General features: G+C 34.4%; 1 protein-coding gene across 3 annotated transcripts in view; it reads right to left on the bottom strand.

Moving 5' to 3' along the window:
• LOC145278247 (uncharacterized) overlaps positions 1–24,939 on the bottom strand; it is a 1,121,062-nt gene that overhangs the window by 426,522 nt on the left and 669,601 nt on the right. Inside the window, exon 1 of one of the 3 annotated variants that reach the window (XM_080130539.1) lies at positions 19,360–20,119. The exons of 1 other annotated variant lie outside the window; for it this stretch is intronic. In XM_080130539.1, the coding sequence (XP_079986665.1) occupies positions 19,360–19,366 (7 nt within the window). In that variant the 5' untranslated portion in view covers positions 19,367–20,119. Of the gene's footprint in view, positions 1–15,323; positions 15,440–19,359; positions 20,120–24,939 lie in introns of those variants that run through there. One more of the 3 variants, XM_080130552.1, reaches the window with a different exon arrangement.

The following is a 24,939-nucleotide window of genomic DNA, read 5'->3' as shown; positions in this document are numbered from 1 at the left end:
CATGCTGGCCTTTATTGGACATCTTTTAGAAATTGATTTCTAAAGTAACCCATCTCTGCACGGATTTTTATTAATTCATCCTTTTCTGAAGTCTATTATCACTTTCAACGTTTTCCTCTGAATTCGAAAGGCTACCTCAACTGTTCTTTATATACAAACCCAAGAACTTGCATTCATTCTTTTAATGTGGCCATACCATCAAAGTCTCCTGTTTAAGGTCTCTGCATACATCTTCCTATACTGTCCAGATTTAATCTCCCTTTGAGGACATCTTTAATACTCATCTATCCTATCATTCTGATATCATTTTTTTTTCATGCAACACATGTCCTCAACCCTCACTGGCCAGGTTTCACTTCCATACATCATCGCACTTTTTACACATACCTGATAGACTCTTCCCTTAGTTACGAATGGTAACGCTCTTCTGCTTAGTAATGGTTGAAGCTCCCCGAACTTACTACATCCAAACCGCACTTAAAATAACTCGCACCTGTGCAACCCTGTGCTCAAATGATAAAACTTATAAACAATCTCGATATATACTTCCTCCATCTCCACGGTTCTTCAATTCTTGTCATCCTCTCTCAATATACCCCTAAGTTCATTGTCAGAATACGTTAATTTGAATTATTCTTGGACCATTTTTACGGTAGAATTTTTAAAGATGTACTCAAAACAACCGTAGCAAGATCAATCGGAGAGATTGTGCAAGGCAGAATAATCATGAAGAGACTGACACAGGAGCAGCGTTTACAAATTGCAAATGATATGATCATTTTACCAAGAAAAACATTTGATGAACAAATAATTTCACAAAATAGACTCATCAACTGACCACCTCGTTGATGCAATTTAAACCCATTAGATTATTTTCCTTGGGGATATGTAAAGTCCAATGTTTATGCTGATAAATTAAACAATAGACTACTTAGAAAGTAACATTAGATACATTACTGCTGAAATACAACCGAATTTAATGCACATAGTTTGTAAAAATTGGACCTCTAGATTAAGACAAACATGTGAGCTGCAGGGAACACATGTCCAAATTGTATTTAAATGTCAAAAATGATTCATTAGAATAAGCCACATATTTGGGTATAAAATGTTTCTGATTTATTTTAATTTAGAGTTCGCCATCTAAAAAAAAAAAAAAAACTCTTTATAACAAATAGCAATGGCCAACAAGGAAAACCTCATACAAACCAAACATTCTTGAGGCACGATCTTTGTGAGCTCTGTTCTCTCATATGCAAAAAAGTATCTGAGGTCAATTTTAAGCATGAATCAAACAACCGGATCTTATTCTCTCCAATCTCTCACTGAAGTCAATTTTTGCACATTCATATAAGGTTCCCAACCTCTCTAACCGCTTACCAAGTTGTTTCTTTAACACATGTAAACGCCAACACATGTAACACATAAATGTCAACACTAGAGTCGATTTTCCTGTTCACATAACAGACACATCAAATGTTCTGATGACTACAGCAACGGCAATCCACATCTAAAACCATAGCCACAGCAGCAGGGACGTGACAGTGGCCAAGTGGTTAACGACATGGGCTGACAATTTGGGTGTGCCAAGTTCGAACACGTTTCAATCCACAGAAACACTCACTTAAAGACATCAGCAACCTCAACAGATGTATTTTTAGGTTTGAGAAAATATGCAGATTTAACGTGTTTTTACAGTACTCGAGGAAAAATAACTACAGTTTAATATATATATATATATATATATACACACACACACACATATACACACAACGGAGCTTAGAGACGGTGTCGATATTACTTGGTTAACTCCCTCAAAGCAAGACGTTACATTATTTATATTAGTTTGCTCAGGAAATTTGAGACACCTGCAATTCTAGTCTCCACTCCCAGTTCTTTGCAGAGTCCTCTAAACCAACACCTTGGAATTCTCATACACTTGAGACACCAGTGCCTCAAACGAAGCATTGTGACATCGTCCAGATGTCTAGCAACATCCGAGAAAACTAATGTCAACAAAATCTGCCCGGCATTGTTCAGGTCACTCCCTTATAATCGACCAGGCCAGAAGGAACTCCTTCTTCAAACACCACTGTGTTTGCGTACGTGGGGGATGTAGTATCAAATTGAGACCCTCCCGCATAAAGTCCTCCAATACTTGATAAAATGTAAATATTGTGTAATTCAAACAATGTAACGTCGAAGGAAAAAAAAAAAAAAAAAAAAAAAACCCGGGAAAGAAACTCAGCATTTTTTTTGCAAATGAAATGCATTTATTCATGGTTCTTCCAAAACAACGCATTTCATTATATTTTCAAATTCATTTCAAACATACATGTGCTTTTTAAAAGTCTCTGTCACTGCCACCTCATACATGGGCCAGCCAGCACTTTCTCGCCTTTGTATGTATATGTCCATCTTCTCTGGTACACATTCTGCTTCTCTTCTCGATTACGAGGTATATTTTTCTCTTGTGACAAAAGCTCACGCACACTTACTAATCTGCATATGTGCATTAACGGCTGCTGCTATTAATATTTTCGCTAGCCAGCTATCCCTTGGCTGCTGCTGATATTTTCACATGCACTCGTATGCATTCTGTTACAGTGGAGAATCTAGCTCCCTTGAAGGGGTAACATGAATCAGAATTGCTTCATAAATGAGGATGCCTCAAATGTCAGACAATAAAAGCAACTCATTTCCAGAGGTGATACCTGTGAGGATGGCCAAACATACATCCTTTTGATCTTAGTCAGAAGGTTCGACAAATATAATTAACGTGAACTCTATTTACTTATTACTTAACATGGACAACATCCGACACAAAGGCGGATTTTGTTGTGGGGAACCCCAAGCTACCAACTGTGCCTAAAACTGAACAAAATTTCCATGAGCAAAGTTTCTTTCCTGAAACTGTCCATCTGTGGAGCAATACCGCAGGGTTGTTTCTCAGCTGACTATAACAGGGTCGTTTTCAAGTCTAATCTAAATAAGTTCTTGTTGAGTTGTCCTCATGAATTACCAAACCCTATCAAAGTTCCACCATTACTGATCATCAAGTTGTTATCTCAACATCTACCCGATACTCATTAACCTTGATCCTCGAGTGGCTTTTATGCCTTAATAAACGGTAACACTTCCTCCCCGTAAAAAAATACTAAAAAAGCTGCACTCTGAAATAAAACATCTTAACCTAGCGTTAGTTACCTATGTGTTCCAAACATGGTTAGTCCCATGAGGTGTTTATCCCCCCCAAAAACAAAAATGTCTATAGTGTTATTTTGTAAAATATTGATATCCGCTGGTTCAGAATATAGTTACAGTTCCTGTAGAACTGTTTGAATCACTTGTAGATTGTTGATGAAATAATACAATAAAATCTATATAATTATAAAACTCAAAGGACCTTGTAACGATGTATGTAACCCACTTTCCGGTTTACAACATCTGGTTGCGCATGCGCGCATGACATGCACACTGAAATATTAACGTTATTATTTCGAAATTATTATTTAACATGGGAAGAGTGGGGTTTAAAATAACTTCAACGTAATGCAGAAATGAACGATAAAAAGAAAAAAAAAAGCAGATATATCAAAATTTGAATTGAACTATAATAAGTATTATGGTATCTGTTCCGTGCACATTTACCTATAAGTATGGCCAACCACTTATAATTCAGTAACTGTACATTTTTTTTCCAAAAATAATCAATTATAATAAACAGAACGACTCATAGAAATCTATCTATATTCTTTTTTCATTTTAATATACTTTCATAGAAATGCTTCTGTTATGTCAAAAAAAAACTGAGATACAACTGCGTCATACCATGCGTGCTATACTTTCAGTGAGACTGGAAAGTACTGGGAAGGAGAAAAAGAAATAAGTTGCCAACTAGAAATTATGAGCATTTAAGCAAAATTGAGGTGACAAAACACCACAGAAGACTTACGCAGGGTTAACCGAACCTGAAAATAAAAAGAAACCGAAGATGAAAAAAATATTCTTCCCGGGCAACATCAATTAGCCCAATGGTCATAGAGAGAGGTGACCTTAACCTAACGGCTTGTGTTTTAACGTTTAAAATTAGGTGAATGAGTAATGTACCCCCCACTCTCTCTCTCTCTCACACACACACACACACACACACACACACTATAATTGTCTCCTCTTAAAAGTATGCAGAGGTCAATCACTTCTGGGGTCGAGTGTTTTCTATTTTCAAATTTAATAACAGCCGTGAAAGAAAAGTCTGAACCTTTTTTTTTTAAATAGAAATTTTTACGTAAATTGGGGGGGGGGGTTAAAAATAAAATGTTCAATTATTATAATTAATAGAAAAAAAGAAAATCCCGGCGTCTGTTAAAAGCTTCATTCTTCTGAAAGAATATTTTCAGCGCTGAACGCGCAGATAGAATTCACACAACATGCGTCCAATCATCTCTGATGATTTGTTTGTTGGTCACGCTTAAGTTTGAAATAGCATTATTTTCATCGCAAAATGCAGATTGGCTAAACGCATCTTCAGAATACGAACGAGAACTCGTTTGATGTTGGACACAAGGAACAAAAAAAAAAAAACAAAAAAAAAAGAAATTAAAAAAACTAAAAAACGAGCAATTGCATCAAGCTCTGCAAATAAAATATACTAAAAAAACAAAAAAAAACAAACACTAAATTTATCAAGTGATAAAATGTATTGGATCCAACGAAAAGTTCAATTCAATTCTAGAATAGTGGCGCTGTTGAAAAAAATGTTTCTTATTTAGAGGCCGCCAACCCCCAATATTTCCTCCTGTATCTGAAAACATACTATGTGATATACGTATATCTGTACGTGATGTTGCCAAGCTAATCAAAAATTGATTCCAGTAAAGCAACTGGCCCGGACGGTATTCCAATTATAGTACTCAAAAAACTTCAACCTGAACTAGCGCCCATACTTACAAAACTGTTTAAACGTTGTCTTAAGGAGAATAGTTTCCCATCTCCCTGGAAAATTTCATCAGTATGCCCTGTATTTAAGAATTCAGGTGATCGCTCATCCCCCTCTCAGTACAGGCCTATAAGTCTTTTGTGCGTCATGAGTAAGTTGCTAGAATCTGTGTTAAATATAGAAGTAATCAACCATCTCAACAAAAATAACCTTCTTAGTGACACTCAATATGGTTTCCGTTCTGCTAGATCTACAGCAGATGTGCTTACAGTTATATCGCATAGGATTAGCAAATCTCTCGACGGCTTCTGGGCCTTGATAAGTGGTGACACCCATGTAAAAAAATGCTCTTCATCATAGTTTTCAGGATAATCACTAGTGACATCCAAACCACGTCCGTGAGCCCGAAGATGACTTTTCAGACCAGTATTTGACTTGTACACATATAGCAGACAAAGTTGTGTGTTGAAACTTGTTTCAATTCTACCTCGGTTTTATATGTAAAAAAAAAAAAAAAAAAAAAAAAAAAAAAAAGGCACAATTGGACTTGAGTTTAATACTAGCAGGCCGTCCGGCGTTGCCTGGTAGTAAAACACGCTTAAATATATTTTCATACAGATTACGTATTTATTACAGAGACAATTCTTTATTGGTTATTATATAAAGCCTAAGATATCGTAGTTAGATCCAAACTAAAAAACATCATTTGAGTGTCATCAGTTAGAATCGAAACCAAAACATACAAACCTTAATCTCTGAGCCATACCCATTACCCATATGCATACATATATAATTATTTATTATAATTATTAAATACCTACAGACCCTAGGGTTCCATCCTTTCAGGAATCATTAGTGCAGGGTGTCACGATAGATTCGAACCCGACGACAGAAGCCATCCCTGGCTTCATTATATATCAACCAAAGAAGTGTTCCAAGAATTGCATAAAAGACGATCTTAAAGCTTTCAAGATTTCTGTTCAGAACCGGGAGACCCTGGCAAAATGCCGGCCCGGAGGTTAGTCAGAAGGGGGAACTGAAACTTTTGCAAGGGAAAGAATCGATCATGCTGAACTCAAGAGAAACCTCCGGAAACGCAACGTGTCGGTTTTGCCCATTGAATTGAACAGTTGGAAATGTGAGGTTTGTAATCGCGTGCTCCTCTCAAAAGCGGCTTACATTAATCAAAAAAAAAAAAAAAAAAAAAAAAAAACAAATGCCACGAGCAGAGGGAGCAAAAAATAAATAGATAAAAAAAAAAAAATAAATAAAACCGAGGTAGAACTGAAACAAGTTTTAACACACAACTGTCTGCTATATGTGTACAAGTCAAATACTGGTCTGAAAAGTCATCTTCGGGCTCACGGACGTGGTTTGGATGTCACTAGTGATTATCCTGAAAACTATGATGAAGAGCATTGGGGTAGCTAATGTCTGTAAAGATTAAGCAATTACCATATATATATATATATATATATATATATATATATATATATATATATATATATTCACCTGGCATTCTTTTTTTTTAAAAAGCAAGTAAGGTCCACAGAATTTTATAATTTATATAAATTAGCCAAAAATCACTTTTGAATTGACAATTAAATGTTTCAAAATTATTTTCAAATGTTAAAGACGTGTTTGTTTGCATTATTAATATTTTAAACCAAACCATTTCAGGTGATCCCTCTGCATACTTGCGTGTCATGGCAAATTTAATATAAATTCCAAAACTTCATACAAACGATCTAGTAGATGTGAAATATTTTTAATAAATAAGAAAAAAACAGCTTCAATTACCTTCCTAGTTAGCATGTTTAAAAATGGCGGACTCTTAGTTTAACGAAACGGTTATCTCGCGTGTTTATCTTACCGAATTGGTCGCACAACTTTACATTAAAACATACGATGAAACTCGATAATTCTAGAGATTCTATTTTTACTTGTAATTATTTTTCTGCTCGCTCATTTTACATAATTTTTGGAATTTATACTAATCTCGACATGATATGTAAGTAGATAATGTTTTCACCAGAAATGTGTTGATTTAAAAAATCACCAATGGAAACCATTATATATTAGCAGGTCACCTTGCATTGCTCAGTCGTGAAATATGCTTGAATTTTAATTCATGCAGACTCCGTATTTATTATTATACAGAATTCTGTATTGATTATTATATTGTGCCCAATATATAGCAGTTAGTGATTTTGTAAGGAAAAAATATTACTTGGCTGCAATCAGCTAGAATCGAAACTAAAACATAACTCTCCAGCCTTATTCGTTACTACCTGACCTAGCTCCATATGAATAAAAAAAATAACGTTGTTTAACCAATGCATGTATATTTGGACATATGCATAAGTGCATTTTAAGTCGCCTTTACCAGCTAAAGACCATTTTTCTTTTTTCCATTTTGACCCCATAGCTGCTATTTTTACCAGCTAAAGACCAACTCGAATTTGTTCCACAGGTTCAAATCCCCACAATATCAAGTTTCAAATCTGTAGACCAAAAATTGACACCGGAGTTTGATAGAGACCGTCCCTAAGACCAACAAATTGACAGGGTCACTTATATAGAGAGAGATAAAAAACAAAAAGAAAAAGATGAATGTCACTTTGGCCTCGGATGTGATTTTGAAGTGTTTAAACTGTCAAATTAAAAATCATCTCGCACTGGAAATTAGAATAATTCCTAAACAAATCATTTTTTTTATCTCAAGCTTCAGTAAATTATAGAGCCAAACATCGTACACGTGAAACGCTGAAATGAAAACCCGGCTGAAAAATACAGTCGCCATCATTATAAATAAGTCAAGAACTGTTATATATACACACACACACACATTATATATATATATATATATATATATATATACGAAAAACATTTACTGCGGGACAGTTGAGGACACTTCCGGGATCTGGGGCTTCCGGTAAGATGGCGTTCTGGAAATAAAAGATGTTTTAAACTACTCGGAGTCAATCTCTTTCCTCATCTCTCTTCCACAGGACATCCTGATCTCTACTCACTCATAATGATATTAAATAAGTATCTGCAAGGTAAGACAAACTTATTTAAATTTGCAACAGTTTTAAACAAATTTGAAGAATTTTGTAACCCTTGAAGAAATGTGACACTCGTTTTCAGGAAGACGCGGAATCATTTGAGGAGTTCATTACTAGGATAAAAACACTCAGCCAAGAATGTGAATTTGGTGAACTCTGTGAAAGTTTAATAAGAGATGTAATAATAATAATAGATACTAATGACTTACGTCTACAAGAAAAACTATTGGCCGAATCTGATTTAACTTTGGAAAGAGCTATAAAAGCGGGTCGAATGGCTGAATTAACTAGACAAAGACTGGGGGTATTACAGAAAGAATTAAAATCGGTGAACTTTACAAAAAAAAAAATTCCGTGAAAAAAGGAAAATACTAATCAACCACAACAACGATCTGGAAGTGATTTACCAAACTCTTCAAATAATACCAGAGGCGTGCAATAAGTAATACCCCTGTCCCACTTCCAGTTGTCTGATCTAGCTGAAATTTTGCATGTGCAATGATTTATATCTCTACGGATCATGTGGCAAATTACAGCTCTGAACTCATTGTGGTTTTTGTTTTACAGATGTTTGAACCGAGTCAGGTGTGAAATGGAGCCTGTTGAATGTCGAGCAGTGATCCGGTTTTTGTATTTGAAAGGACGCACACCACAGGAGACTTTTGATGAAATGAAAGAAACTTATGGTGATAATGCCCCATCATATGACCTTGTAAAACGCTGGCATTGTGAATTCAAACATGGCTGGAAGTCTGTGGAAACAGCTCCCAGACCTGGTCGTTCCCCCCCCCTTCTACCATTGATGAGGCATCTGTCAGTCAAGTTGAGGCTGCCATTTTGGAAGATCAGCGCATTATTATTCGCCAAATAGCCCAAGATGTCAAGATTAGTAGAGGGTCTGTGGAAACTATCATTCATGACCATTTGCATATGTATAAGGTGTCTGCCGGATGGATTCCCAGGTTTGTTACACCATTCCAGAAGCTAGAATGCATAGAGTGCTTGAGGATGAATTTGGAGATGTGCCAAGAAGATGAGGCAAAGTTTTTCCAAAGACTCATTACACAGGATGTAACCTGAGTCCATCACTATGATCCAGAGACCAAAGCGCAGTCAATGCAATGGAAGCACTTGGACTCACCACCTCGAAAGAAGGCAAGAGTGCAGCCCTCCGCTGGCAAGGTTATGCTCACAGTCTTCTGGGACCAGGATGGAGTAATGATGACAGATTTCCTGGCAAAGGGTACCACAATTACAAGAGCCTATTATGCTTCACTTTTGAGGAAATTAAGGGAAGCTATCAAAATCAAGAGGTGGGGCAAGATCAGCAAAGGTACCCTCCTCCTGCAGGACAACACTCTGGTCCACAACTCACATGTCGCCAGATCAGAAGCACGGGCGTGTGGTTATGAAATCCTCCCCCATCCTCCCTTCTCTCATGACCTTGCACCCTCTGACGTTCACCTCTTCCCAGCCATGAAGTTGTTTTTGAAAGGAAAGCGTTTCCCAGATGATGCAGCCTTTATTTCTGAAGTCACGTCGTGGATGGAGGACCAACCTGGGGTGTTCTACAAAAACGGTCTCCAGAGCTGCATCAAACAATGGGAGAAATGCATAACTCTGGGTGGTTCCTATGTAGAGAAAGACTAATAACTGTGCCAAGTTTCGTTGCTCTATTGCTATAGGAAGTTGGTCAGGGGCATTACTTATTGCACACCCCTCATATCTACAGTAACAACAAAAAATACTGTATATTCTGTTCATTCTCAGATTTTCGTGGAAACTGGCCTGCATATGGTCGAATCTGCAATAAATGCAAAAGACAAAATCATTTTGCGAGTAGATATCCTGCTAAAAGAGTAGTACAGAAAGTGCAACAGAAACACAGCGAGGCATCTTCTACAGACGATAATTATGAAAATTATGTGGATAGCATCTCTGCCAAATTCTCATCCAAGAAGAAAAAAGTAACAAAGTTAATGCCTTGGCTGAAGATTGGAACATTAATTTACAAGTCAATGGGACGAACATACAATTTAAAATGGACTCTGGCAGTCAAGTTAACATTCTTCCAATAAAAGATTACTACAAATTATCTGTTCGTCCAAAATTGCATTCAACCAACATAACACTTTCTGCCTATAACGACACAGCAATACCAGTTCAAGGTAAGTGTGTTGTTCAAATAATAAGAAATAATGTCAAGTATCATGTCATGTTTGTCATAGCAGATATAGATGCATCTCCAATACTAGGACTAAACACCTATACTAGTCTCAACCTAATAAAAAAGGTATGCAAAATTAACACAAATAACAATGATTTTCTCTCTGAATTTAAGGAATGCTTTGGAGAACTTGGGACTCTCCCTGATATTCATCACATCACAATGGACCCAGAAATTAAACCTGTCATAAACCCTCCATGGAATATTCCAGTTGTACTAAAGAAAAAATTAAAAAAGGAACTTATAAAAATGACAGAGTTAGGTGTTATTAAACCTGTATCAGAACCAACAGAATGGGTATCATCACTGGTGGTAGTAGAAAAACAATGGTTCCCTTCGTGTATGCCTTGACCCATGGAATCTTAAGGCTATAAAAGGAACATTATAGGTTACCAACAGCATCAGACATGATACAGGAAATGGCAGGTGCAAAGTTTTTCACTAAGCTTGATGCATCTAATGCATTCTGGCAGATTAAAGTTGATGAGGAAAGTTCCAAACTTCTCACTTTCAACTCACCTTGTGGACGCTACAGATTCACACGTCTACCATATGGCATACACAGGGCCAGTGAAATATGTCATGCAAAATTAGCAGCTTTCATAGAACATGTTGAAGGATGCAGAAACTCACAGGATGATATCATCATTTGGGCAGACACCCCAGAACTCTTACAAAAGAGAACTACTGAGGTTCTGAATGTTATGAGGAAATCGGCATGAAACTAAATCAATCAAAGTGTCAGTTCAACATAACCGAGTTGACATTTCTAGGACACAAAATATCCAGTAGAGGGGTTGGACCTGATGACAAAAAAATGCAAAGCGATCATGAACATGCCAGATCCAGCAAACAAAACAGAACTTCAGCGTTCTCTAGGCATGATAAATTACTTAGGAAAATTCATTCCTAACTGATCAAATGAAACTGCACCTCTTCGCCTCTTGTTTGAAAACACAGAAAAGCTGTTCGACGACTAAAATATAGTTACACAAATCCAAACATTAAAATACTTTCACCCAGCACTTCCCATCAGAGTCTCTTCAGACGCATCAACCCTAGGACTTGAGACTATGTTGGAACAAAAGCACAACAATAACTGGGCTCCAGTGGCATTTGCTAGCCATTCTCTTACATCAGCTGAGGGCAACTATTGCATGCTTGAACTGGAAATGTTGTCTATAGTATTTGCATGTGAACATTTCCATCAATTCTCATATGGGCAACGCTTTCTAATAAACAATGATCACAAGCCTCTCAAAACTATTGTCACAAAACCAATCTCTAAAACCCCACCCAGAGTACAACGTTTCCTATTACGCTTACAGAAATACAATTTCGAAAATGAATACACTCAAGGCAAACTAATGCACGTTGTTGACACACTCAGCAGTGCAGCACAAAAGTACAACAATCCAGAAATTAACTTTTTTGTCCACTTCCAAATTTCTCCAATACCCATTAGTGACAAACGTCGACAACAGCTCATAACTCAGATGGCTAATGATGAAACACTACAACAACTGCAACAGCAAATCAAGTCAGGATGGCCAAAGCATCGAAATAATCTCAATGCCTGTATTCAACCATATTTTGATTACAGAGATGACATGACATACCAGGAAGGACTACTATTAAAGGGTCAACAAATTGTTGTTGCAACCACTATGCGAGCAGAAATGCGCTGGATTTTACATCAGGCACATCTTGGTATTAAGAAAACCAAATCCAATGCTAGGCAGTTTCTATTTTAGCCAAACATGAACAAAGAAATAGAGGGCATGAAAAAACATTGCGATTCATGTCAATGCTATAGCAATCAACAAAGTTCAGAGCCAGAAATATGGCATGACATTCCTGCCCAACCATGGCATAAGGTTGGTACAGACCTCTTGAGGCTGCAGGGGAAAGATTACCTCATGGTAGTGGATTACCACTCAAAAGTTTTTGTATTCAGCCATCTCACTGATACAACTGCATCAACAGTAATAACCTGTACAAAACATCTTCTCGAGACATGGTATACCCAAACAAGTAATATCCGATAATGGCCCCCAATTTAAGTCTCAACAATACAAGGAATTTGCTACAAAATGGGATTTTTTCCATGTAACTAGCAGTCCACAGTACCCACAATCTAATGGTCTAGTCGAGAGAACCACCCAAACAGTGAAGAAAACACTTCACAATTGCTTCCAGACTGGAGACAATCCATATCTTGCTCTACTAACCTTACGTACAACACTAGGCAAAAATAACTCTCCTTCACCAGCAGCTAAACTAATGAACCGCCAACTGAGAACACTTCTTTTAAGCATAAGAAATAATGGTTATGATCTTTGCAGATAATCACCAACTAACATACAGAAGGTAAAACAGCATATCAGCAATAAGCATGTGCTGCCTTCACTAAAGATAGGGCATCACATCAGAGTACGTGATGGGAAAACTTGGTCCAGGATAGGCAAAGTGATTGAACATTGCTCTTAACCAAGGTCATACTTGGTACTGTACGCCGAAAACTGCCGAGATCTACTGTTAGTACCTCGTTCAAAGGTACCAACAGCACAACAGCAAGTTCATCAACCAAGAACAGGAGCACCAAACCCAGCAACTCCAGAGTTAGGAGTTTGATCAAGGTCAGAACGACCAATACATCAATCCAGATGAAAGATTATATATGTTAAGTGAACTTGCATTTCAATAGCAAAGGACCTCGGGAGGGGGGGGATGTTATATATGTATATATACATATATATACGAAAGACATTAACTGCAGGTTGACAGGAGGACACTTCCGGGAGCTGGGGCTTCCGGTAAGATGGCGTTCTGGAAATAAAAGATGTTTTAAACTACTCGGAGTCAATCTCTTTCCTCATATCTCTTCCACAGGACATCCTGATCTCTACTCACTCATAATGATATTAAATAAGTATCTGCACAGTAAGACAAACTTATTTTATTGTCACACTCACAAATAGATAAATTTTGCTTATATAAATCACATACATAATGATGTATGTATGCAACAAGAACGAGGTTATCTTAGTTCATAATTTTTCGAAAGTCAGTTATGAACTCAGTTTATCATCCCTGTCCAATTCTCATTTCGAAGTTTCACGTGTACGATGAAACTTGGTGGTTTTTGTTTGTTTTTCTTTTGTTTATTTGTAAAGCATAGCTGAAGTAAAAAATACTTTCAGCGTAATAATGACAAAACCATGATGAAAGACACTAAAACCTAAATAATTTAGGTAATTGAAATAAGAATAAACTAATTTATATGAAGCAAAGTCAAGTATTAAAGTATTTCTGCCTCTCTCAACAAATAATGGTTTCTTAGTCGCTGCTCCCCAATCTTAGCAATGGGATGAAAACTTGACTAAAACTCCCTAACACTGTTTTATGCTACGCCGATTTTAAAATATTCTCTATTTTTTTTAGTTTAACTGCAACTGAATACCCATCTTTAAATTGACATGAAAAGGTTTGGGGTATGCTGAAAACGAATATCACATCCAAATTTAGGTCAAACCAGAAGTTTTCTACATCTTAAAACATTTTTCCAATGTATTAATGAATTTTAATGGCGGTCGCCATTCTTAACATGGAGAGGCGAGGTTGTAACACACATGCGCATTAGTACTTGTTTATTTGGGGAAAAAACATGGCCGCCAGTAAAAATATAACATTACATTGGACAATAAAGGTCTTAATATCCAGAAAACTGCTTGTTTTCCCCAAATGTAAATGTGATATTTGTTTTTAGCATACCTGAAAACCTTTAAAAGTTGTCAATTTAACGGTGAATGTTGAGTTGCAATTAAAGTAAAAAAAATACCGATTAAAATAAAAAATAAATACGAGAGAGAGAGAGAGAGAGAAATCGAAGGCTAACAATGAGATTAAAAAAAAGTGATATAGGGGGGGGGGTCAACAAAAGTTTTCAAAAATTTAAGTTAAAACAAAAACAAAAATAAAAAACTTCATGTTCACAATCCTCCCATAAACAAGAATACTTCAATCCTTACTTACGCAAGGTTTATTTCTCGCCACTCCCCGTTGCAACAGAGAAATTTAAATGTGATGTGAACAAACATCTTTCTGCACACTCTACATTAAAGATGTACTTTAATAATCTGACCCTTAATCACAGTAACCCTTGGGCAATATGCCTTCTTAGGTGAATAAATGATATTAAAAAAAAAAAAAAAAAAAAAAAAAAGCGGGTAGCCAGTTCTTTGAAGGGGAGCATTCTGGATAGAGACAAAAATGACGACACGCGTATAAGTGAGAGAACTTCCGAAAGGAGGTAATACCTGGGAAGATAACCTCTTTAAATCGAACAGATGCTTGCTTTGGATCTTAAATTACTGAATGAAAATGTAATTAATACCGTAATCTCTATTGACTTACCCCCCCCCCCACGAGAACAAAGACACAATGTCGATTTCTAATATGGGAAATATTCAGTCTGATTGCGAACACAAAATTGTCTTAGGAGGAGGGAAATCCTTCGTGACTATCAAAGATAAAACAGAAGTATCTGTTCAATCCTAAGCGGTCCAGCCTCCCATGCTTTAACTTCTTTCTTCTAGAAGAAATTAGGCTATTAATGCTAATCGCCTGCAGCAGAGCAGCAGTCAGCAGCACTCCTCTTCGAAAATATATACGGGGACTGCTTTAGTGCTTTGCTTTGCTTAGGCCTTCTTAAATATAATGGATTACATTAAATAATAAAGGTCTTAATATCCAGAAAACTTCTTGTTTGCCTCAAATGTAAATGTGATATTCGTTTTCAGCATACGCGAAAACCTTTAAAAGTTGTCAATTTAACGGTGAATGTTGAGTTGCATTTAAAGTAAAAAAAAAAATACCGATTAAAATAGATGAGAGAGAGAGAGAGAGAGAGAGAGAGAGAGAGAGAGAGAGAGAGAGAGAGAGAGAGAGAGAGAGAGAAAAATCGAAGGCAAACATTAAGATAAAAAGGTGATACATGCGGTGGGGGTTCAACAAATGTTAACAAAAACTAAGTTACAAAAGAAAAAAAAAAAACTTTCTCTAGTGCACAGGCTTTTCAAACTCTCACCTCATCTTGTGCCTACCATACTGGTTAGGAGATTAAGTAAACCCTGATCCTAGCGCGAAACTCGGACAGTCTTTCAAAGAATTGTTGCCTTGACTTGTTTCTGTAATAAAGCCGTGATTGAACTTCTATTTCGCACGTTCACAACAATACTGAATTTGAATCGAATCAAACCGACTTTTACCGAACTAACGCTAAAACTTTGATTAGGGTCAGGTTTAGGGGGCTCTCATGTACTTTTTCTCTCCTTGTTTCTATTCTCGTTTTTCTCGCTCACATGCCCCTATTCTGAATTCGTAGCAGTAGGCCGACATCAGTAGACTTTTCTTTTTCTTACTAAAACGATGTTTTTTTTTAGTTCAACAGTAAAATTAAATTAAAAATCATTTATTTTGAATTATTTAATCAAGTAAAAATGCCATTTTTTGACTTACTAAATTTGAAAAAAAATTTTTTCAAAATATTTAACTTAATTCAATTTTTGATAATTTTTTTGTTTAAATCGTTAGCTAATTTGCTAGAATAACTTTGAATTAAGTAATGAAGTATTAAACAAAATCGCAATTTTACTTGATTAAATCATTCGAAATAAAAATTAATTTTTATTTTGGTGCTAATGAATGCACTTACTGATCAGCGCTTTTTTTTTTAAATCGTATTTCCAAGTTTAATTTTTATTATTATTATTATTCAATTCTAAGGTTAAGGTACAGAATAGGTACAAAATCCCCTCCGCATGTTAAGAATGGCTTTTTTAAATAACGTTATTATTTCAGCACGGATCAATAAGTGCATGAATACCTTTATTTTAAATTATTTTTGTCTAATTATTTATATCAGTTTAAAATAGGTTAAACTAATAATAATAAAAAAAAATCCATTGATGTCAGTCCCACTGCTACGAATTCGGAATATGGCATGCGAACGAGAAAAAACGAAAGTAGAAACAGGGAGACAAAAAGTACACGAGAGAGCCGGTTAAGATTAAGAAAATATTTCTGTAGAAGTATCATAAACTTTGAAAACCTTAAAAGCAAACTACTAGATTGTTTTTCTTAAAATTCGAAATATTACTTTGTACACATTAGCAGGTGCTTTTTGCAGGAGTTATTGAATAATGTAGACTAGGCAATTAAGCTACAAAATTGCCTTTTTTTTTTGTTGTTCATTTATTTATTTTCAGAGGAGGAGTAAAACTATTACTACTACAGTAAGAAAGAAAATAAATATTTGACATGTTTTCGACAAGAACAGCGGCGAACAGCGCGTCGTCGCCAGTCGACCGTGAGGAAAGGTCGGCTCTTTTGTTGCGCGTTCGCATAACAAAAGAGATTTCATCCGCAGAAAATGTAAATAAAAAAATAAAAATATGTACCAATTAAACTGAGTGTGTAGATTTTAAAACACACACACACACACACATCTGTATACAGCTTTTAGAAATCAGTATCCGAGAAATGTTGGTTATGAAAGGTTTTAGTGATCAAACAGATCAAACTTTAAAGGCCGAAAGCACTTCCTCTTCGCCAATTAGAAGGCTGTAAAACCACTTCCGAAACTCCCTATAGCGTACTTCTGTCGTTTACGAGTCGTGGCGGAATAACTTATTTAGAAATCCGTTCATACCATGGTGAGACCGTTTTGTAACTATTATGTGCTTTCACCTAACAATTTAATAAACTGCTAGCGTAAGAACAGAATTTACTTGAAAATGCACTCCGGGTCCGTCCGTAAACTGCAGAAATACATCCTACGACCACAAATAATAATGAAAAAAAATCAACGGTACTTTTGTTTTTTAATCTATATTAATAAAAGAGGATCTTGTGTTTCGTGTGATATTTGTTTTAGGGAAGAGGTGCTAGTAGCGGAGAGGCGACAGAGATCGATTCATAACTACGAGAGGTAATCGCCCCCCCCCCGTATATATTATAGAAAAGACAATCTACCAGATTATCAAAAAAAAAAAAAAAAGAAAAAAAGTCATTTAAATATTTGTGGGGGTGCTCAGTTTCTCATGCAACGTTCTTGTAAATCGAACACTCATTTAAGAACCACTCGACATTTTAAAGGCAAGTTTCGAGAATTTAGCAGTTTATTATTTTTTAATTTATTTTTTTTTAACAGTTTAGATTTTATTTTGAATTTCAAGCGATAATCTGGTCCACTCAATAATAATTCGCTCCAAAAATTGAAAACAGCGTACACGTGAACCAATCTGTCTCCTCTCTCTCCGCTATTAGCACCGTCGAATATTTACTGTAAAAATTTTTTAAACGGATTCGTCAAAATCTTATGCACTTATGTTACCGTGCTGCAATAACGTTATTTTAAAAGCATTTCTTAATATGGCAGAAGGGGATGTTTTGTAACTATTCTGTACCTATTTACTATGCCTCCCCACAGGACAGAGTTAGACACCAGGGGCGTTTTTTAACGTGGAGAAAAGGTACAAAAATAAAAATTGTCTCAGTCGTGAAGGATTACTCCTCCACCGAAAGAGAACAAGAAATAGAAGTGCAGCATCTGAAGAACAGATACTACACTTTGATCTTGTGTAACTATTCTGTAGTTCCTGTACTTACACCAAACAATTTAATAAGAGAGAGAGAGAGATCGTGAAACTTCAATTTAACTTGAAAATACTATTGACCACCAATTCACATTAGCATAAGTGCATAAGCACCAAATCTTATTTTAATAATAAAAAATATTCATGTTTACAAGTTATTTCGGTATTATTATACAAACACCGTGACAGCGAATTAACCCTAACCCTAACGCTGTCACGTTATTTCTCTACCGGCTCTTCATCGGCAATAGGTCTTCAACCGGGCAACGCCGGGAAAAGAGTAGAATAAAGACTAAAATAAATATGAACACAAGCACAGCCGACCCAATGTTTATGGTGCTGTGGGAAATTTGAACGTGATTTTTTTTTTTTTTTTTAAGTCTTAAAAGTCAATTTTAAAGCAATTTCGAATGTTATGGTTCATTTGTAAAACTTTGTTTGGTGAGAGGGCACCCCCTCCAGAGAAAAACAAAAACAAACAAAAACTATTATTAGAGAATATTAAAACATGTGTTTTTGTTCTAATAATTATTTAACTTTTGTCCTAAGCCTATGCTTATTTAAAATTACGATACTCATGCAGAGAGTGATCCGTGTTGAAATAACGTTATTATTTAAAAAGCCATTCTTAACATGGGGAGGGTGTTTTGTACCTATTCTGCACTTTAACCTTACAAATGCATAAGACATACCATAAAACTTTAATTAAACGTGGAAATACGATTTAAAAAAAAAAATAGCGGACCAGTCACTCTCTGCATTAACACCAAAATTACACTTAATAAAAATACAGAAAAACTTTGATATGCGTACTACTTACCACCGAACAACGATGACATATTCCAAAAATCACTTAAATTGATCAAGTAGTTCTTTTTAACTAAGAAAATCGAAACTTAGGATTTTTACTGAAACAAAAACTTAATTATTTTGGCGCTATTTTTAAATTCGTATTTCCAAGTTTAATTAAAGTTTAAAAGAATTTTTTTTATTCAGTTGTAAGGTTAAAGTACAGAATAGGTACAAAACATCCCCCCCTCCCCATGTTAAGAATGGCTTTTTAAATAACGTTATTATTTCAGCACAGATCAATAAGTGCATGAGTACCATTATTTTGAATACAAAATCTCGGTAGTCGAATAGAGTTGTCCGTCCTAAAATTTTTAAATTTTCTTTAGAAAAAAAAAAAAGGCACCCTCCACGCTCTCCGTCGGATTCCACATAAAATTTGATTTTCTTATTCGAAACAAAAATACTTGATCAATTTACGTGATTTTTGGAACATGACATCTTTGTTCCATGACTGGTTTGTGGTTTGTATATCATAAATATGCGACTGTATTCCCTGTTTGTCTTTTCTATACCAGCTTAGTACATAAACTATTAGTTGGTCATTTTAACTTTAAAAAAAGGGGGGGGGCAAAAGAAAACAGAACAAAGTGTTTAAAAAATGTAATTAAACTTTACCTGGCATTTTGAGGTTTAATTATCAAACGAATTGTATTAAGTTTCCCTTCGTCGCTAGATATAAGAAAGGTAATAAAAAAAAAAAAAAAACCAGGGTGACCAGGTAAAAATGTTGCGTTCTCCTCGCGGTTTGACATGTGTAGTGAAAAATATTCCAATAATGTTGATGACCTGACGAGACACGTTTTTTTTTTTTTGTTTGTTTTTTTCACCGTTTTGATTTTGGTTTTACATATTCAAATCTTTAAAACTTGTTGACTGTTTTTATCGATTTTTTTAAAACAATAGGTTAGAAAAAAAGAGAAAAACTGGCAAGTTTTTAAATCACTTTCCTCGTCTCATCCGTAGCACTAGCAGGTGTCAATTAAATAAATAAAAAGATTTTTTTTTCTCCCGCAAATAAATATGACAAATAGTTTCCTCTTCCCCTTTTTTCGCTTTTGTCGTTGTAGTAAATCGTATTTCTTATATGTACTTTGCTGATGTTATTGTTTTTGTTGTTTTGTTTTTGTTTTTAGAACGGGGGAAACTCCTAATATTATTTCGCGTTTGTTTAACAAAAAAGAGGCCTCAAAATTAAAGACCCATTTTTTTTCATCGATCGAAGTTGGAAATAAACAAAAAATAGAAAAGGCAGAAATCGAGAAAATGCCGCCGTGTTTCTCGTGCGTGTCGTAGTGTCGTCTCGAGTCTTAAACAAAGTGAAAATTCCGAACTGTTTTCTTTTTAAGCGCTTGACACCTGCAGTTGGTTTCATTGTGGAGAGATGAGGGGGGGGATAGAGATGGTAGGCCGTAAAGTTTGATAAATACCTTGGTAACCAACAGAGACTGAAAGAGAAAGATAGCAACAATTCGCCGTTCTCATTATCTACCATCCCTTTCTTTCTCCCGACAGGTAGCTTGATTAAAGGTGTTACAAAAGGATGGAAAATAAGGGCCGCTTCTTAACGATAGTAGGTCGATCGAAAAATACTGTTTGTTTTTATTTTTCTCTTTTTCTTTGGAGAGAGTAAAATTTATAGCACTTGTCTGTTCATATCCAGAATTAAAAAAAAAAAAAAAAAAATACAGAAAAATTGATGTACGTACCTGTCACGGAACGAAAATGTCATATTCCGAAAATCACGGAAATATATATATATATATATATGTCCTTTGTTTTTGCGATACGTCTTGAATGAATTCAATTATTTACGAAAGTGCATTTTTACCTAAGTGCGAGCTGGGAAGAATTTTCCCTTTAACTAATGGTGCTCGGTAAAAAAAAAAAAAAAAAACGGCAAACGTGAATAACTAGGTAAAAAAAAAAAAAAAAAAAAAATACCAATTTGACAAAAAAGAATAAAATGAAACATAGGACGGTTCGAAAAATGCAAGCTCCCATACCCCTAGTTTAAAATATGGTTAAAGTCCCTTAGCTTGAATTTTGTATAAAGTCGGTTTGGTTAGGTTCAAATTCTGTAGAAGTACCGCAAAGAAAAATTATAACGTTTTATTTAATAATTATTTTATCATAAATGTTTATATATAATAATCTAAAAAAAAAAAAAATCTAAATAAAATTTTACTGCTGCCATAGTTACCTAAATTCAATTTATTTTATTAAGTTTGGAAAATGGAAACTTAATTCCATGATTTAAATCGCTTTTCTTGCACCAAAAAAATTTTACTTAAAAAAAAAAGTTATATTACAGAAAATTGGAAAAATTGATTTAGAAATTCCAAGTGTCTAGCAATACGTGAGAACAAGAAAAAATAGTCGATAGAATATGGTTATAGTTTAGGAGTCTCGATAATAACTAAAAAATAAAACAAATTACTGGTAGAAATTCACCCAAAATGTTACGGTAACATGGTAAATAATCTGCTGAATCTGAAGAGGTAAGGGTGTTAACTATTCTGTACTTTCACCTGACAATTTAATAAATAAAGGATCAATTTTTACGACGTGTCCCAGCGTTATAAGCACCCAACCTCCCCATGTTAAGAACGGCTTTCGGAATACCCCACCCCCAACTTTGAAAGCCGTTCTTAACATGAGAAGGTTGAGGTGTTTATTCCGAAAGCCGTTCTTAACATGGGGAGGTTGGGGCGCTTGTAATACGCTGGGGCACGTCGTAAAAATTGACCAAATAAACTTGGGAAATTGAAACTCTCGCCAGAAGTTATGCTGATAAACTTTAATATCAGGAATAAAATCTGATGAAACACCGGTTGCTTCTAACTTTGAATCGGGTATTCTTCTGGTTTGCCAATGTGAAATTATCAGTGCTTTTGTTTTGTTTGGTTTTTGTTTGTTTATGTTTTGCCCCAATTCCATATATCTGTTGTGAAATAAAATTAATTATTAGAACTATAGGTACATGCAGAAGAGTATTAAACATGCTTAAATAATAACGTTATTATTATCAAAATCATTCTCTATTGAGAAAATCCTCTTGAACTGAACTAAATAGTTTTGGTTTAATATTGATGAGACACCTCTTAGCAGCTGGTAAAAAATACAAGTTTTCTGGGTAGAGAAGATAAGAAAGGACAAACGAGCATAAGGAATATCAGTCCCGCGTGGTGGTAACTCCTGATTTGGCTAGGGTTATAAATTATGATGAAAGAAAGTGGATATACAAGCAATTAAGTGTTATATTCCTAAGCTCTACCTCCACAAAGACTTTTCACACTAGTTCGCTAAAAGAATCGCTCAAACTAGCAAAAAACATTGCTGACTGTGATTAGCCCGTATTTAAAAAAAAAGAACCAACACTAGTGTAAATGCCTATAAAAATATTTCTTTAACCTTTATTATGCTTTGGGGGGGTAGCCCTGTTTTTAAATAGCGGCATTGGAGCTAACATGCATTTCTCGAATGGTCCTAATATTTCGTCTTTAAGTTATCCTTCTTCCCATCCTCCATCTGATATAGTTACTAATCTAATATAGCACTCGAGCAGCCCCTCCGTCTACAATCATACAACTAGCAATAATAATAATAATAATAATAATAATAATAATAATGATGATGATGATGAGAATAATAATATTTTTCCTAACAGCCATCCTAACACTAACAACGCTCATTATCCCTTACAAAAATCCCCTACAAAATAATCCTCGTACAATCATTGTCCCACCATTTGTTGAACACTATGAACAAAATTCAAACTATTTAACTAATACAAATCAGCAAATTTCATATTAATACCAGACCTCGAGCTTTTAATAAAGTACATACATATATCGGCGCTACTTCAACATTAATTAAGAAAAGAATATCAAACCACATTTCTTCTTTTCACAACCATAATTCTAATAATAACCAAGGAACTTTTCTAAGCACTTTAATGAAAAAACTTAACTTTAATAATACCCCCTTCTCAATCAAATGGACTATCATAAAAAAATTAAGTCTTATACTCCAGGCTTTAAGTCATGTCGCCTCTGCACAACCGAAACTATAATTATAATTACTTCCCCTCAAAGTAACAATAAATTCTAAAAACGAACTGATCTCTTTTTATAAACATAAGTCCAAATTTAATTATGGTAATTTTGAAATTACATAGCTATTACTTTAACCTTTCAGATATATATAATGTTTCTTTAACATAATCGTTTTTTTTTCTACATACTTTCTTAATACTTTATAACTTAATATTTCTTTATTTTAATTCTTTATTTTAATTCTTTATTTCTTCTTTGCTTGGCCGGGTTTTTTTAATCTGCAATTTCCGTTTTAGTCTTTAAATATTCCTATCTATCAAATATATCAATCTACCTACACATTCATATCTTGTATGCATATTTACTTATATTTTACTATATACATTTACTTACATACTTACTTGCTTTATCCGGGATTTTTAGATACCGGCCATCCTCTCCCCTTAAAATAAAATTATTAAAAAATTATTTTTTTATTTTATATTTTTTATTTATTTATTTTTTCCATTTAGTGTCTTTTAATAACACTTGCTGACATTTTCTTAAGTAATAACCTGTACATTTCAGTTGACCTCTTTTTTGCCCTATATTTTTCGCGCCTTTTTAACGTCATCTTGTCTGGGTCATTTTGACATTTGCTTTTCTATTTTATATTTAATTCTATCACCATTTCATTTTTTCTCCTCTTCTTCACTGATTTTTCTTAATTACACTTTGTCTCGGCAGTCGTGTTAAACGCATATCTTATTTTTCTTTTATTAATATTATTGGAATTTTCCCATTTTCTTTTCTTTGTACATATTTGTGAATTATTACATGGATTTCGGCCTTTTGGATTATTTTGGACCATCTTCCAATTACGTGATTTCCTTGGATTTTACTTGTGCAAATGGAAACTCAATTAACTTTCTTGGAGTTATATTTTGGTATTTTACCGTCATTGGATTATTTACCTTTCACCAGACGATCCATTCACGTGTAATCACCTTTTTCTTTACCATATTCCCTCTGCTTCACTTTTTGTAATCAAGTAAGATCTTTAACTTACTTGTAGTTTCATCAAATACTTTTGTATGCAAAATCCAATCCCGCATTTTGTTAATTCCTACCCTCTGATGAGAAGGAAAGTATTTCTTCGAAACTCCGCGGATTAAGAACTATCCACTTATCAAGTGTTTCCTTTTCAGATTAAATATGTTTTTAACTCTTTTTCAAAGTGTTTTTAACATGTTTTATTAACTTAGAGCTCTCTCATATATATATATATATATATATATATATATATATATATATATATATATATATATATATATATATATACATATATATATATATATATATATATTTATATATATATATATATATATATATACACCTTTATGGGACGGGTAATTTACAACCCATATTAAAAATATGTTTACCTACCTTCGGACGGGTAATTTATATACATATATGAAACAATTTAACATACTCTCGACGGATATTGTACAATATATATAAACTAATTTCTCTTTCCACCAAGGCTACCATGATTTTAAGAAAATTGAAATCATTTTTAGAAGATGGATCATTAGGATTTCCAAATTAATACATAAATACATTGTGTTGGTTAATGATTAGGCAACCCTTGCTTCATCATGATTTTCAACATTACTGCGTTTCTTTACTTCCTCACTATCGGCACTATTATTGTAAGAAAAATTATGTCATTTTTGGAAGATGTCTTAGCAGGATTTTAAAATTAATGCATAAATATATTGACACAGTTAATTTATTAGACAACCCTTGCTTCATTATCAAATTCCCCATTACTCTGTTTCATTTTTTCTCAGCTACTGACAAATTGGAAAAAAGACTTCATTTTCGGAAGATTACTCAGCAGGCTTTACAAACAAATAAACAAATATGTCGAGAAACTTTATTTTTCACTTTTTATTTTTAACTTATTTTTCATGTTTTTTTTAAGTTTTACTTATTTTTCATGTTTTTTTAAAGTTTAATTTATTTTTCATGTTTTTTTTTAAAGTTTACCTTATTTTTCATGTTTTTTTTTTAAGTTTAACTTATTTTCCATGTTTTTTTAAGTTTAACTTATTTTTCATGTTTTTTTAAAAGTTTAACTTATTTTTCATGTTTTTTT

This window comes from Euprymna scolopes, chromosome 1 (assembly GCF_053919585.1).
Source record: "Euprymna scolopes isolate OS-2025 chromosome 1, ASM5391958v1, whole genome shotgun sequence".
NCBI classification, from domain to species: Eukaryota; Metazoa; Mollusca; class Cephalopoda; order Sepiida; family Sepiolidae; genus Euprymna; species Euprymna scolopes.
This window is presented reverse-complemented; position numbering and strand designations above follow the sequence as displayed.